At 40.9% G+C, this 15,641-nt stretch overlaps 1 protein-coding gene across 1 annotated transcript; it reads right to left on the bottom strand.

Annotated features, from left to right (window-relative positions):
- Positions 1-8,088: 8,088 nt before the first annotated feature.
- PCDH20 (protocadherin 20) lies at positions 8,089-14,422 on the bottom strand. Its single transcript, XM_085576809.1, has 2 exons — positions 14,304-14,422; positions 8,089-13,204 (listed from the first exon to the last, which is right to left on the bottom strand). Exons 1-2 carry the CDS (start codon positions 14,352-14,354, stop codon positions 10,508-10,510), a joined length of 2,748 nt encoding a protein of 915 aa, XP_085432935.1. The 5' UTR covers positions 14,355-14,422; the 3' UTR covers positions 8,089-10,507.
- Positions 14,423-15,641: the final 1,219 nt, after the last annotated feature.

The raw sequence follows: 15,641 nt of genomic DNA, 5'->3' as shown, positions 1-15,641 counted from the left end.
CAACTCTGGTGTCTGTTGTTCAGTATTCTGTTTGGTATGGGAAATAAAGTCTAATCCTTATGAAATAAAGAATTTAATTTCTTTCCCACTCATTACCAGGTGAATGAGGATTTCTCTCACCACTTCAGTGCACTTCAATAGATAAAGTATTCTTTTATGGAAAAGCAGTGGTTCAAATCCCTGTTATAGAGACTATGTTCAAAGACTGCAGATGAAATTGAGACTCATTAAAAAGGTAGAAAAGTACCCTGGAATATCTCTGTGCTTTTAGGTGGAAAGGAGAACCAGTTTGTCCTCCAGAATTTTTTTTTTGTATCTGTGCCTTAAAAACTACCTTTCAGACTAATTTGTTTTACAAATTTGAGCTAAATTGAAGTTACCAAGTTTGAACTAATAGCTGGGTGTCCAAACTCACTACTTAGTTGTATTCTCAAAGGAAAAGGCATCTTGCTGGACCCAGGAATTTTCTGCCATAATTTTGTTGGTTTGTTTTCATTTCATGGTCTACTGCAATTTTGTTAGTTGTCCAACATTAATAATAATTGATTGAATTCTTAGAGCAGCATCTTTATTTTATTCTAGTTTTATGTCTCGCATCTACCTGTGTTAACTCTCCCATATGTTACCTTCTCTTCTCCTGGGATCTTCAGCTCTTAAGCATATGCCAGAAGTTTCACTCAACACATATTTATCTTTCAAACTTCCCCTCTGTTTGTTGCCAGCAAAAGGTCACAATCATGTCATTAAGAAATGATGAGTAATCACAGCACTATATATCAAAGAAAAAAAAACCTTTTTGTGAAATCAAAGGAGGGTGAACATATTAATGAACCAATATATAGAACACTTGGAACTGAGGTGTTATTCACTCAGAGTCACAGGCAGCTGTTCTATAAACCAAAGAAAAAGGAACAAATCCATGCACATCTGGTTGCATGATGTTTGGGCTTTTTTCTCTTTTACTTACATATGAATTCTTAAAAACTTAAGTTTTTCATATTTGTGTTTCATTTCACCCACAATTGTTCCTCTGATAGTTTTTATACCTTCTCTATATTAATTTTTGCTGATACTGTTTCTTCTTTTTTTTTGACCACTTCAGGATCTTGTTTTATTGCTCCCAGGTAGATCTAATTTCTTGGTATTCTTTTAAATATTTTATTTTTTCCCCTTTTTTTTTGGGGGGGGCGAGGGGGGAGGAAGGAGGGGAGGATGCGAGGAGTTGTATTTGGCTCAATAAAAATTATTGACAGTTCCTTTAAAACATATGTAAAGTACTTATGCATCCAAATTTCAATGAAGTATGGCCTAATGCATATTATTATTTCTACTAAGTAATTTCAGTTTGATCCATAGTGGAACTGCTTTAAAGGGCCCTTCCTTTCATTGTCTTTAATAAATTTCAGATAGTTTTGAATTGTTCACTATTCCCATTTTTAAATTCTTTTAGCTCATGAAAGTTGATGGAAAGTGACAAAATCCCCATAACAGGGTAAAAAAAATTCAATTTTACAGTAGCTTATTGTTAATCATTATCTCAAAAGAATTTGTGAAAATTTCATGTCTTTTGCAGAGTAGTTTCACATATCAAGTTTGGTTTTTTCACCCAGATCACCTTGCAAAACACTCAATTCAAAAGTAGCCTGAACTCAAGTAAATTATTTCTAAACACTGTTTTGCTATAAAAGTAAAATGGTAAAATGGCTCAAAAATTGTTTTGTCTATTGCTTTTTGATACACGCTGAAGAGGCAATGATATATAAACTGTTGTGCTATATTTGACCCATGCAACAGGTCAAATTCTTACCAGTAATCTGTACATATTTATTAGGCTAGGAGGATGGTTTTTTCACTCCCCTTGAGCAGATTTACACATATTGGTTTTGTAATTCCCACACAGTATTTCTTATCACAGGTACAACTTCCACTGAAGAACTGCATACTCAGCACACTGCCATCTGTCACCTGCAGACTTAAGAAGACAGAGTGGAAAAGAGACTCCTTTCCTCCTTGCTTCTATGCCTGCTATATTTCATTCTTTTTATGATTTGTGGGTTTTCATTTTTTTCAAAAAGTGACATGGCAAAAACCTGCCAGTTGCATCAAACTTAGCTGTCCCGATCACTTCAAATAAATTTACTTCCATGCCTACAAAGATTAAATAAAAAAACAAGTAAACACCAACACAAAAACTTCCATACTTGGAAAAGGAAGTTGTCTCAGCATAGATTTTATATGTGGCACCACTTTAGGAGTGTTTCCCATCCCCTGTAACTGGGAAAGAGAAATATGACACTTGGTTCTCTCTTGTTCTAATACGTAATCTAGATTCACTCTGTTTAATTTCAAATATTTAAGCGAGGTGCCTTTGAGAGGGCTCTGCTGTAATGTCTTCCTGCTGTGAACTGAGAAGTCATAAGCCACCTACATTGCAACAAGAGACTTGTAGAGTTTCCTTGATTAGAGAAGCAAACTGAGATGTGTGTACTTCCAAATTGCCTATACAGATCTATTAAGTTTGGACTACATGAATCTGTATTGGGAATCACTCATGATTTGGCATTTTTGGATGCTGTTAATACTGAAATACCAGCCTTTAGCAGTTTTTAATTTCATTATATTACAAGCCAAAATCTAAAAGTTTATTTGGAAAATGACAAAATACTACCAGGCTCTAAAAATAATATTAAGAGAAAAATATTTGAATGCTCTGTAATGGTCTTACAATTCCATATCATAGCTGATAATAACACAAAAATAGATATCAATATCAAAGACAATATCAAATGGAACTTACAATGAATACAAATATTCCGACCCTGAAATACTTAATTTTTGATGCCTTCAAAGTAGCTGAATGGGGATGGACAGTATCAGTTGGTTTGATTTTTCCGTATTAAACTACAGTTTAATATGAATACTTGAACACTTTTAAACTGGATTTACCTTAGTGAGAGATGAAGATACCTTCTGAAAGGACTGCAGCAAAGACTGTGACGGTGTGCCCCATGTACATACAGCTGAAATGACTGAATTTTTTTCATTGTGTCTCAAAAAACTGAAAAATATCCTTGAGGAGATTAATACATTCATTACCTTATGTTAAAACTTCAAGATTGAGTGTTACTCCAAAACATTTCTTTTTCCTGCATGCTACCTTCCTTTACTGCTTTCTCAGATATTTGCATATCTATATTTTAGGTGCCTAACTTTGTGTATGTTGTTTCAAAATTCAAATTCAAAGAAAAGCCAGTTAAAGGCAAGTATCTTTGTGTTTTTAGTCCAGATAAACTTACCTAGGTAAACAGAAACAAATAAAAGAGAACACCAGTATAATAGTGTGGCCTTTGCTTTTCTCTTATGACTTATAACAAAAAAAATAAGACACTCTCAAAATGAGTAGGCAACTTCTACAGCTTCTACAGAGATATACAAGGGAACCATTTGTGAAAACATCTGCAGGATGTACACGATATTAACACAGGGTTATATCTGAGCCCTCTTGTCCTATTGTAACAATATGTTTATTCTATTCATAACGAAGAAGGTTACCCTGTCATTATGCACTTTAGGAAAGTGAGGACAGAAGGACATCTGCTATCTGTATATTATTGCAAAAAAAGTTCTCATTACTTTAATGGCATTCACAGGAAAAATTATGTCATAGTATCAGCTTCTATATTGGCTGAGAAGATGCAAATATTTCTAATAATATAGTTTAGTTCTGCGTTAGCAAAAATGAATGCACCCAATATAATAACACTACAGAAAAGCACCAGGAAAAGGGAATGCTATTATCATAATAAAACTGACACTTAAAAAATATTCTCATCAAAGTCGTGATTTCTCTATACAATTGTGACCTGCTGACAATGCGAATCAGTTTTTAATATATTTTGTGTTAGTAAATTGTGTCAGGAGGTACTAAAGCTCTACAAGAAGCTCTCATCCTTAGAGGTTAAGAAAAAGGATGAGCAATCGTTGAAAGAGGATGCTTAAAACTGCTGATGATACACAGTAAATCCAGTACATCCAGAAAAATTCTTTATTGTTTCTTACCACTTATTTTTGTTTCTCACGTGCAATCTTAGAAAAGGACTGAATTTATTAATTCTTGCTGTCTTCAGTACTTTTCTATTTCCATCTGTCCTGAACACCTCCTGAGAAGCAGTTCTGCTTTGTACCATCAGCCAGACCCATTATAAATACATTCCTTGGAAAATAGAGCCTTAGACAGAGGATGACCAACGTTTATCCCATAAATGTCTTGAGGTTGTAATTTTCATACAATTACAGCAAAAATAAAGGTAATAGTTTTGAAATAATTCTGAACATTGAGGAGACTATTAAGTCTGAAAAATATCTAAGGTAACATTTTCAAATTTTTGTGTGTCTGTGTGCATATCAGAGTCTGCTCATCACGGAGGAAAAAGCACAGAACTGTGTTTTCCCTGGTTTTCTCACCTCTCAACTGTAACTGATTGTTTAAAGAAAAGTTTTAAAAGTGTTTCAAGGCCAAGTATCTCCATTTCCATGGAATGCTCCTCTAGTAGACAAAGCATGATTGTGTCTCTTCAGGCTTGGAAGATTTTAACATTTGAGTCTTTATATTAAAAGCAATATCTCAGTTTCCAAAAGAAGTCTAAAGAGAGTTCCTGTTAGTATCAGCTCCAAATACACAACTGAAAACATTTGAAAAATAGAAAAATTTTCTTACCTCAGCACTGAGTGCTCTGCCATCATATAAATCAAAGGTACACCTTTTACAGTGTCCTATAGGAGTGATTTGCATGGACTACTACATGGGAAGAATTTAGATTTCAGAGGTTATCAGTCAGTTATGATAGTGGTTACATTTTAGGCTTGCAGGCCCTTTTTTTGGCTCTGATACTAAGTACCAGATATCTCTGATCTATGCTTTATGTTTCTGTTATAGTCTGTCAAGCTCTGCTCAGTGGAGCTGAAAGGGTGATACACTCACTGTGTCACCACCATATGTGGATATGCATGCCTATCCATAGTTTTCTCACATCATCTTAGCTGCTTTGCTCTCCTGGCACCTAGCTACTACTCTAGAAATGCACAGGACTCCCTGACAGCACTGTGCCAAACCTTGAGATGCTCAAGGGCAATCCAGATAGCTCTTGATACTAATTTTCAGAGCAGCTAAACCTTGTCTGAATTCCCACTTTAGCACAAACTGAAGCACTCTCTAGATCTATTGCCTGTGCTGATGAAACTCACAGATTATAATGGAAGCTCAGACTCTAAGCTCAGTGGAAATGCCAACATAGATGCATAAATATGGAGACAAATCACATAGAACACTCAATTCAACATACATTAGCATTTACTGAACACCTTCTAAAACAGCCAAAGCATCTGCACTGAGCTGGCATATGTGATGGCTCATTGAGAGAGAGCCTGCACTCCTCCCCAGGAGCAGCTCAAAGCCAGGGGGATACCTTAAGGCACCTCAGATAGCATTAGATACTGGCACACAGATAGAGAAATCAAGCTGTCACTCCTGTTATGCACAAAGAGATGAGTTCTCATCTCACTGGCTTGCTCTGAGTATGAATACTTCACCCAAACTTTTAAGATGGAAAACAGGACGAAATAGTACACTACATTAAATCACTGCTGCCAGGGCCGCTGGGAATACACAGACTTCTATTTTGATGCTTAAAATGTGAGTCCTCTTGATTTGAAATAATTCCTTAAAATGTGTTTCAGTTAGGTGTTTGCTACTTGCCAGAAGTGTTAGCTAGCAATATGAAAACCTGCAACTTCAACCCATAAGCCTGTATTTGTTTTTACAAGCAGTGGAATAAATGACTGCATTATAAATGATTCAACATTTCTTCATTCAGAACAATATTTTCTAAGCACCTGTTCAAGGTACTCTCATCAGAAAAACTTAAGAGTTGAAATCTAGCCTTTAAAATTCACTCTTGTAAGGAAACTAAAATGCAAATATAGCACAAATCACTGAAACATTCAGATAGAACATATCAGAAAGATTATGCAAGCTACCAATCTGTAGTATAAAAGTATTTTTCTCATCCATAATGTGAAAAACAGAGCTGTATAACTTTGTGAGCTGAAATCCTGGAATCTCACCATCTCAGAATGCAGATGACAGTTTTATCTTATCTGCTGGTTCAGTCTGGTACAGAGAGTGAAAAGGAAATAGCAATGCTGCCTGCACAAGTACTTTTGCATGTTTTAACTCAGAAAACTGTAAATTATGACGTTGCAAATAACTTTCAAATAGTTTCCTATAAATATTTCCCACACTATTAAAATAAAGCATAAAACTAATTTCTGCAACTTTTATCTCACTGGGCAACAAATAAAAACTATATGAACCTACTCTATGGGAAATGGGGGTGCCAAATATGTTTATTTTTACTTCAAGTTTCACTAGACATCTCCTTTAAATTCAAATTATTTTGGTAATGGAGCTAAACAGTTCCTCAAACTCCAGTTCTGAAGAAGAGTGGTCTAAATCAAAGCTGCTAGTTTCAGCTGGCTAATTAATTGTTTTGCATTGTTTTCCTCCCTAAATTACACAGGTGAGAGGAATATACAAAGAAGCTAATGTCTGTGGAAAGATGGTGAGAAGCACAGTATAGGGAAGGTGTCAGTCAACTTTCAGCATGGTTCTGATAAGCCATGAATTATGAAAATAAACACTCTGCATATTAAGCTGCTGATTTCTTTGTGGCAGAAGTGCCTTGTATCTCCACTTACACCAAACTGAAAGATATTTTTGTGATGCAGGCCACTGCTCCCAGAAATTTCATTGCATTGAACCAGGAGGTGAAATATTTGTCATGGACTACCCATTAAATTCCTGTGTTTGAGTACTTTAATGCAATCTTCCCAAAGCAGCAGTAAGGGGCAGAAAATTTGCAATGAAACCCCAGCCAGTAATCAAAGATTTGTCACTGCTGTCAGGGAGGCCTAGTTTTGCTCATATTGCACCTTTCCTTGGATGTCCTGCTAAGAGAGTGGCAGCTTTTTACATTCTTGCCAGTAGATTATGGCACAGTTGCATGTTTGAATCCCGATACTGAAAAATGGAAATAAATGACCATAAGATTAAGTGTTTTCTGAGTTTTGATACAACAAAAAGCAAAGAGCTCTAATTCTCTTTCCACACTTTTACATCTCATCCTTTATTGATATTCAGCCAGGTGTTCTGTTAGTTTTGCTTCAAAACAGTAACTTCAAAGAGTTCTTCTAAAAAGAATAAAATGAAGGAGAAAGAGAAGACTGATTTTCTCTGTCCACTGCAACTGGGCTCACTGCCCATTTCTTGTCTTTCATTATTTAATTTGTTAATTAAAATGAAAAAGTGTTTACATAGCAAGTTCAGGATACTTTGGCAATACAAAACTTAGGACAATCTCATTTTTTATAAAAATGTACAAAGGGCACTCACTTTAAGATTGATCAGTAGATACTGTAAATGAATGAGGCATTTATTTTTGTGCCAGCTAAACTACCAGTGTCAACAAGATTTGCATATATTTTGGCAAATGCACTGCACAAGGTGGTAATAAAATAGGCCTTTTATAACTGAGTCTAATTTACTTCAGTTATACTCATTAAAAATGTGTTTTCATGTGAAAGGAATTTCAGTAAGGGATACTTTGGAAACAGAAACGTCACAGAAATGTTTGCTATACAGCCAGTATAGAGAATTTTAAAGCTGAGAAAGAGCATTATTTTAGGAAGAAATTTTCAGGTTCAATAAATGTAGAGAATCCTATTCTGTTGTTTTTTAATCATTGGTAGGTTAAACATTGCAGGTTTAACTATTACACTTGGTGTTCATAGCTATATGTTTTTCAAGTAAGACAAAATATGGAGTAAAAACCCAGCTCACTGCATATTTTGCCATTTTCAGCAACGTTACCAAAAGAAAGGCTACTCACAGAAGGCAAAAAATGTGTTCTGTGAGGTCTTAGTATAAATTCCTTTGCACAAGTAAGTGCTGATATGACTGAAGGTGTAATTTTAAACCCATTTTCTTTAAATGTGTAGAAAATCATAAGTGAAATGCTTCACGAGCAGTACTTTGGCTTTAACAGGCTCGTAACATTACATTTTATTGCGCATTAGGAACATGTTTCATCTAAACAAACAAACAGAAAAAAAAGGCAACAAGAACAGCATGCTTAACCAAAGCTTAATCAAACAGGGTCAAGACTATGTCTTTGTCAAACCTGAATAAAAGTATCTGCCCTGTGAACACACACCGAAGGTTTGGGATTAGTTTTTTTACTGTATTTCTTAAGTCTTGGGTTTGCTCCTGTTTAAACTGCACTGAGAATATATTGGACTGCTAATTGAAATAAGAGAAGAGCAATGAAAATAATACTGTCTTTCAGTTACCTTGCCTCCTTACTGAAGAGAAAAATGCAGAGGATCTAGCTTCATCACCACAGCAATACTGTGTATTACAGATACTGAAGCTGTTTCCAAAGATATAATGTAATTTTTCTTCAGAGATATGAAACAAAGTCTTTTTGTGCCAAATGCATTTCAGGGATACATACCATTTTTCTATTTTGATAAGATGAAAATAAAGGAAAAGAGTTGATTGACCACAAAGCTCTGACAGGCTGAATTAATTTTCATGAAACACAGCTATCAAATCATGCCCCAACATAAAATATTCTAACCTGAAAAAAAAATATTTTTCCTATAGCCAGGATGGCAAAATTATGGGTGTCCTGCTAATACTGTTACTTTGACTAAGTACAATCAATATCTATTAGAAGCCCTAATATTTCAGTAGGTTCAAGGTAATGTGCCAGTCACAGAGAGAAAAATTAAAAACTGCCTCAAATTGCATTTTCTACTTTCAAAACAGGTACAAGCTGCCTCACCACTTACATCAGCTGACACACAGCTGTCTTTGTTGGTAATTTCAAGAAGCACAGCATAAACTGTCATTAATGACTTTGAAAGATATTAATTTGTGAAAGTATTATGACATGTCAGACAAGATAGCCAGCACCTAAGAACTTGTGAAAAATGCATTTCTTATAACTGAAAAAATATTTAGCTTTATAATTAAAATTCTAGGAGAGAGAGAATAAGTTATTATGAAAATATATAGCTTTAATTTGCAGACATATAAACACTTTTGGTACATTACAGACATATGATGCAAGAAATCAAAATAATAATTTTTAAGCATAGCACTAATTTATCTTGTTCACACAGAGAAATTTGATGCAATCATCATACAAAAGATAGTTCTCAGCTCTTAAAATGAAGTGAAAGTAATACATCACTGATAAAATTGCTGCTTTGTTGCAGAGGATACAGCAAAGAATAAATTACCAAGAAAATATGCCACCAGTCTTACAAGTTAGATTTTGGATCTAATCCAAAATCAAAGCCAATGAAAAGGAGCCAGGAATGGTCGCCAAAAGTCAGAAACAAGATCTTTCACATAAAATACCAATCCAGAAAGGAGCAACAGTCAGAATAAAAAAAAAGTCCAACAATTCCTTAGAATATGAAGTGATTTTTGATTTCATCTGGCAGATCAGGTTCAGAAATAACACATAACAAAAATCTACTGCACAACCCAACTAATGGAGTACTATTGACAGATTGCTCAAAGTACAAAAAAACCACCACTTTTGTGACAACTAAGGATTTAGCCATTCCCTTGCTTCCTTGCATCTGGCATGTTTATGAGGATGAGGATGGGGTTCTTTCATTATTTGCTTTAGGAAATATTAAATATAATTTTTCCATAAAAATGACCAGCAGATTGCTGAAAAAATGATAATGAGAGTGGAATCTGGTGAAAAATGAATGATATGTCACAGCAGTTCAGATTCTCATTACAATATCTTGCATTCTTGCTCAATAGGAATTGCACTTCTTGTTAATGCCTCTTCTACCCTACTGTTAAGCTTTACTTGTGAGGTAATAAACATTCTGGTTTTCATTACTAGTGCATTTTAACATATTTATTCTTTTTATTATACATACATTGGGACAGACATTTTTTTTTTTGTAGCAGTTAAATGTCTGTATGCCAATACGTATTTTATATTAAAATCAATATATTTAAAATATATTCTGTTTATCTCATGGACAGTACCTCGAACAGTTCCCTGCTCAGGAGCATCTGATGCCCTCTCGTGGTTAAAAAGACTTTTAAAACTTGAGTTTAAAAGAATCATCTTACCTTCACCCTTTTCATGTTCACTGATCTTACTGATTTATGAAAGCTGGAAATGATGTCCATGTTTTTATAGTCAGGGTGCTAGCTGTTAGTTACTAACGTTTCATAAAAAAGCTGTACACTGAAATTGAATTTAAAAAACTGTAAACAGCTATTTACAATTATAATATTATTAAGTTATAAATTAGCAGTCCTTCATTGCAATCTCTGTCAATACAACCTACAGCTAGGTGTTTTAGTGTCCTCCAGGGTTTTTCAAATGTTGCACTTATACACAAAGAAACATCATATGTTAGAAATCTCCACTGGTTTCTTCTCCAACATGTGCAGGTTAATTCTTCCATTTAATGGGATTTGTACTTCCAAGTTTTCATCTGCTCTGTGATGCTTTTTCTCTTTTCTTAGACAAATGTAAATTCCCATCCCTGTTACTAAAGCAATTGAACCCAAGCTTATTATTGAAAGAGCTACCAAGGTAGGCATGCAGGATGCTGACTCCATTTTTTTATGTGTAGGCTCGATGGATATTTGTGGCTGCTTTTCTTCTACACTGATATCAGGCTCCTTCCTTAACAAACTTTCGATGTAGCTCTCATTGCTGACGGTATCATTGACAAAAAGGTTCACCATGACAGTGGAGTGGAGAGGTTCCGGGTAGCCGTGATCACTAACTTTTACAAGCAGCCGATAGAGGCCGTAGTCATTTTGCATCAGTGACTCTTCCAAGGTGATATTACCAGTTTTGGGGTCAATCCTAAATGATTCGGGCCGAGGGCCTCTTCTTCCTATGATACTGTAAGCTATGACTGCATTCATGCCGGTGTCCTTATCGACAGCATAGACCTCAGTGATGGGAGAGCCAGGAAGGGTAGAAGGAAGGACTAACAAGTAAGACATATTAGACTGAGGAAACAAGACCAAAGGAGGGTTGTCATTTATGTCCAGAAGAAGGATAGTTATTTTTGCTGTAGAAGACAGGGCAGGATCACCACCATCAACTGCTTCAATCCACAGAACGTAGGAGCTTTGCTGCTCCCTGTCCAGGGAGACTTTAGCTCTCAAAACTCCTTTTCCAGTATCTATAACAAAAATATCACTTCCATTCAGAACTGAAAGGGCAACCCATCCATTTTGCCCTGCATCAGCATCTGTCACACTTATAACTCCAATTTCACCAAAACCTGGAAAGTTTTCTGGCACAAAAAAACTGAAATCCTTATTAATAAATCTTGGACTGTTATCATTTTTATCCAATACAGTGATGGTGACAGTTGCTATTGATTCTCTTGGAGGGAATCCAGAATCTACTGCTTTGACAGTGTATCTGTATTTCTCTTTTTCTTCTCTGTCCAGCTGGGTGGAAACTGTAAGAACTCCTGTGGTTTTATCTAAAGCAAAATAGGAAGGGGCATCAGGACCTAAGAAATAGGATACTTGTCCTCTTTCTCCGCTGTCAGCATCAGTAGCATGCAGTTTGGTCAAAAAAGCATTGGGAACATTGTTCTCCTCAATGGACAATTCTATCAGTTGTTCAGAGAAAACTGGGGAATTGTCATTGTCATCCAGAACCTGTACTTTGACAACTTTCTTGACATGAAATCCTTCCGAGTTCCATGCAACTACGGAGATTTCATACAGCTGCTGTGTCTCAAAGTCCAAAGGCTTCGTGGTCTCCAACAGGTATTCATTGTTGTATGGCTTGTACGGTGAAAGTCTGAAAGGCCCATCACCATCCAAATAGCAACTGACTTTGTATTTTTCATCAGGGTCTTTGATGGTAAAAAATGCTATAGGTGTGTTGATAGGCTCAAGTTCCTTTAAGTAGACCACCCCTTCCACTTCATTAGCTATGAAACGAGGAACAACTTCAGGTGGCCTCATCATGACTTTGATGATGGTCACCAGCACTGTAATCACAGCAGGAATACAGCCAGGACCATTGCCCAGTATGATCAGCCTGTGTAGCCTTGGAGTGTCCCCATCAACTTTAGTGGAGAGTATGATGGCTCCTGTGCTTTCATTCAGATGGAACAAGTCCCTGGATGGCTGGGGGACCTTCTGGCTATAGGAATAGGTAATCTGGGCATTGGATCCAAGGTCCATGTCCACCGCATGGACAGTAGCCACGTGTGTCCCCAGGCTGGAATTCCCATAAAGAGTGACATTGAGCTGCGAGTCATTGAACTGGGGGCAGTTGTCATTGATGTCACTGATGCCAATAGTGAGGGTGGCACTGCCCATGAGTGGCGGAGTCCCCCCATCCTCAGCGACGATGACTGTCACATATTCGTCCTGTGTCTCCCTGTCCAGTGCCCCCATAACAATCAGGTAGGGAGTCCGCTCCCCGTTCTCATTCTCCTCCACATCCAGGGTGAAGACACCATAGTTATCTCGCAGGCGGTAGGTCTGGACACCATTGGTGCCCATGTCAGGGTCAAGGGCAGGGTGCTCAATAGCCAGGCGGGTGTTCACAGGGGCATTCTCAGGCACCGAGAGGCGGATGTTGGGCACAGGGAAGCGGGGCGCATTGTCGTTGACATCACGGATAGCAATTTTTACCTTCACCAGGCGAAAGTACTCCTGTGGCAGTACCAGCACATCCAGCAGCAGCAGGCACGACTCTGGTGAGGAGGAGGAAGAAGAGACGGCAGTCGATTCCCCGAAGATGGTGGCCCCGCTGCTTTCCACGCATAGAGCTTCCCTGTCGATCTCCACCGCTGAGGTGTGCAGCTCTCCAGAGCGGTTGTCCAGCTGCACATACTGCCCCCCCAAGCCATGGGAGGCCAGGGTGAAGGAAAGTGGGGGCTGCAGAGATGCAGCATGCTGGCCACCAGCCATTGGGAGCCGCAGGTCACGGGCCAGGCTGCCGATAAGCACCCCAGCAGGCAGCCCCTCGTTGAGGCTGTAGAAGAGCTCAGTGGCGCGGCTGTAACTGGCAAAGCAGTTGAAAGGCCCAACGAAGAGCAGGAAGAGGAGCAAGTGCTGAGAAGAGAGAAGCACAGGGGTGTGAGGAAGGGCTGGAGCTTCCCCCCGCCCACTGCCTCCCCCACTGCCACTTCGAGCAGCGAGTGGTGCATCTGCAACATGAAGCTACACTTCCTCTCCCCACCACCCTCACAGTACAGAAGCTACTTCCAGGGCATCACCATCTGTACCCTCCAGGCAACACCAGCTGTATCCCCCACAGCAAATACGCAGTGCCAGGATGGCCCAGGGGCACCCTGCCTCCCCCCGCCCCCCAGTAGCACTTGCGCCCCGACGTGCCATTCTCTGTCTTGCCCCCGCCCCAAGCTCGTCCCCGTCTTACCCAGCGGCACCTTTCCTCCCAACCACAACCGCATCCCAAACCGGGATATCTTCTTGCTCATCCCCAAACATTTGCTCGACCCCTTCCCCTTACAGAGCAGAAACCCGAAACGCGTCCTTCGCTGCCCCTACGCCCAGCCCCGTCCCGAAAGCTGTTTTTCCCGCATGTTCACGGGTCCCGCGGTGCAGCGGGGAGGCGGCCCGCTCCGCGCATCCCGCGGGGGTCCCGGCGGAGCTGCCGCGCTCCGGGGGCGTCCCTGCCTCCTGTGGCCGCGGAGCAGGCGGCTCCAGCCCCGCCGTGACGGGTCCTCGGCCACCCCTGCGCTACCCCGCAGGGTCCCTCTGCTGCCGGCGGACAACGCGAGCGGCGCAGAGGAGCCGCGGAGCGGAGGGGCTGCGCGGAGCAAGTTGCCCGCGCTGGCGAGCGTGTCGCCCGCTACACACAGATGGAAGGGAGCTCCCCGAAAGTAACTTCAGGCATCGTCTGCACGGAGGAAATTTTTCCTCCTTACCCTCTTCCTCATCACCCATTCGCTTTTCCGCGGCTCTGTGCCACAACCTGCGCCGGCAGCAGCAACAAACATAAACTTTTCGCGGCTGCCCTGATCTTTGGAAAGAAAAAGACCCAACAAAAATATCCACGCATACACGGTCTGGCTTGTTTGGTTGTTTTTTGGTGCTTTTTTGCCAATTTGTTGCCAATTTCGCTGCTGCGTGCGAGGTCGGGCTCGCTGGCCGGTCGCGGCGCGTCCCCCCTCCCTCGCCCGGCCCTCACCTGGAGGCTGCCGCGGGCGCTGGGGCGGCCGCGCCCGCCCGGGGGCCCCATGCCCGGCCGCCGCTGCCGCCGCCGGCTGCGCCCCGGCAGCGCGCCCGCTCCGCCGCCCGCCCGGCGCTTCTGCTCCCCGCGGCTGCCCATTCCCCGGCCGCCGCCGCCGCCGCCGCGCTGGGCTGGGCCGGGATGTGCGCGCCGCCCAGGACACTCCCCCTCCGCCGCGGGAAGGGCCGGAGCGGGGGAGCAGTCACGGGCTCGGCTGGCCGCGGGGCGGGCGGCCGAGACGCGGGGGCGCGTCCGCGGAGGCTGCGGCAGCGCCGCGGGCAGCGGGCAGGGAGCGCAGCGGGCAGCGAGGGAAGCGGCCGCGGTGTCGAGCCCAGCGGCGCAGCCACGGCGGAGAGCGGGGTTATTGGGGGTGTGTGCGCTCGCCCGGGCAGCGCTGGGACCCGTCTGTAAACTAGGGCGGGAAAAAGATATTAAAAAATGAAATAAGCTCGGCTTGTTCTTCGTCTGTGGAAAGCGGACAGAGAGCGACTTTTTACATGGGCTCATAGTCATCGAACAAGGGGAGCAGTTTTAAACTAAAAGAGAACAGACTGAAATGAGATGTTAAGGAAGAAATTGTTTACTCCGAGGGTGGTGAGGCACTAGAACAAGTTGCCCAGAGAACCTGCGGGTGCCGTTATCCCTGGATGTGTTCAAAGCCAGATTTGGATGGGGCCCTGATCAGCCTGATCTAGTGGCTGGCATCCCTGCTCTTGACCAGAGGAACTGAGATGATCTTTAAGTTTGCTTCCAACCCAGACCATTCTGGGAGTCTATGTTGTGGCGTGAGTCTCAGCAGGCAAATTGAGAATTAACAGCTGTATTGGCGTTACGGAGCCTTGGTGAGTTGAGAAGCTTGCTCCTGCACGAAATGAAAGTCATGTTTTTGAAGAGATTGTAAGCATTTGGTTGGTGGAAAGAGTGTCCTGCTGAATTAAAGCAGCAACTACGATTTTTCTGCTGGCTAAGAACTCAAAGGTCCTCTGCGGCAGAAAATTATGTGTTTTCATTTTATAGTTTCCAGTCACTATTGGCTAGACTATAAGCCTGCCATAGAACAAGATGTGAAATTATCAGAACTCAGGAAACTTTAGATAGCGCGAGACCAATTACACATTAATTACATTCATTTAACATGTTGGACTGCCAAAAGGATTACTAACCTCCCCAGCATTACTTGCACTGTCTGTCTGCAACATCTCAAATAGAATTTTACATGTCTATCCTTAGCCTGAAAGTGCTCAACGATCTGAATCCAGGCTGCTGCTGAAAGCTTGAGTACTGGGACTCTCAAGC

Source organism: Lonchura striata, chromosome 1 (assembly GCF_050655825.1).
Source record: "Lonchura striata isolate lonStrDom1 chromosome 1, ASM5065582v1, whole genome shotgun sequence".
In the NCBI taxonomy this organism is placed as follows: Eukaryota; Metazoa; Chordata; class Aves; order Passeriformes; family Estrildidae; genus Lonchura; species Lonchura striata.
The sequence above is the reverse complement of the archived record's forward strand: the minus strand, read 5'-3'. Positions and strand labels throughout refer to the sequence as shown.

What these genes read in the sequence shown, in the direction of transcription:
- PCDH20 (XM_085576809.1), bottom strand. Translation starts at nt 14,354, where the DNA reads ATGGGGCCCCCGGGCGGGCGCGGCCGCCCCAGCGCCCGCGGCAGCCTC. An exon ending in GCGCCCGCGGCAGCCTCCAG is followed by an intron (nt 13,205 to 14,303) that starts GTGAGGGCCGGG and finishes CTCTCTTCTCAG; the next exon opens with CACTTGCTCCTCTTCCTGCT.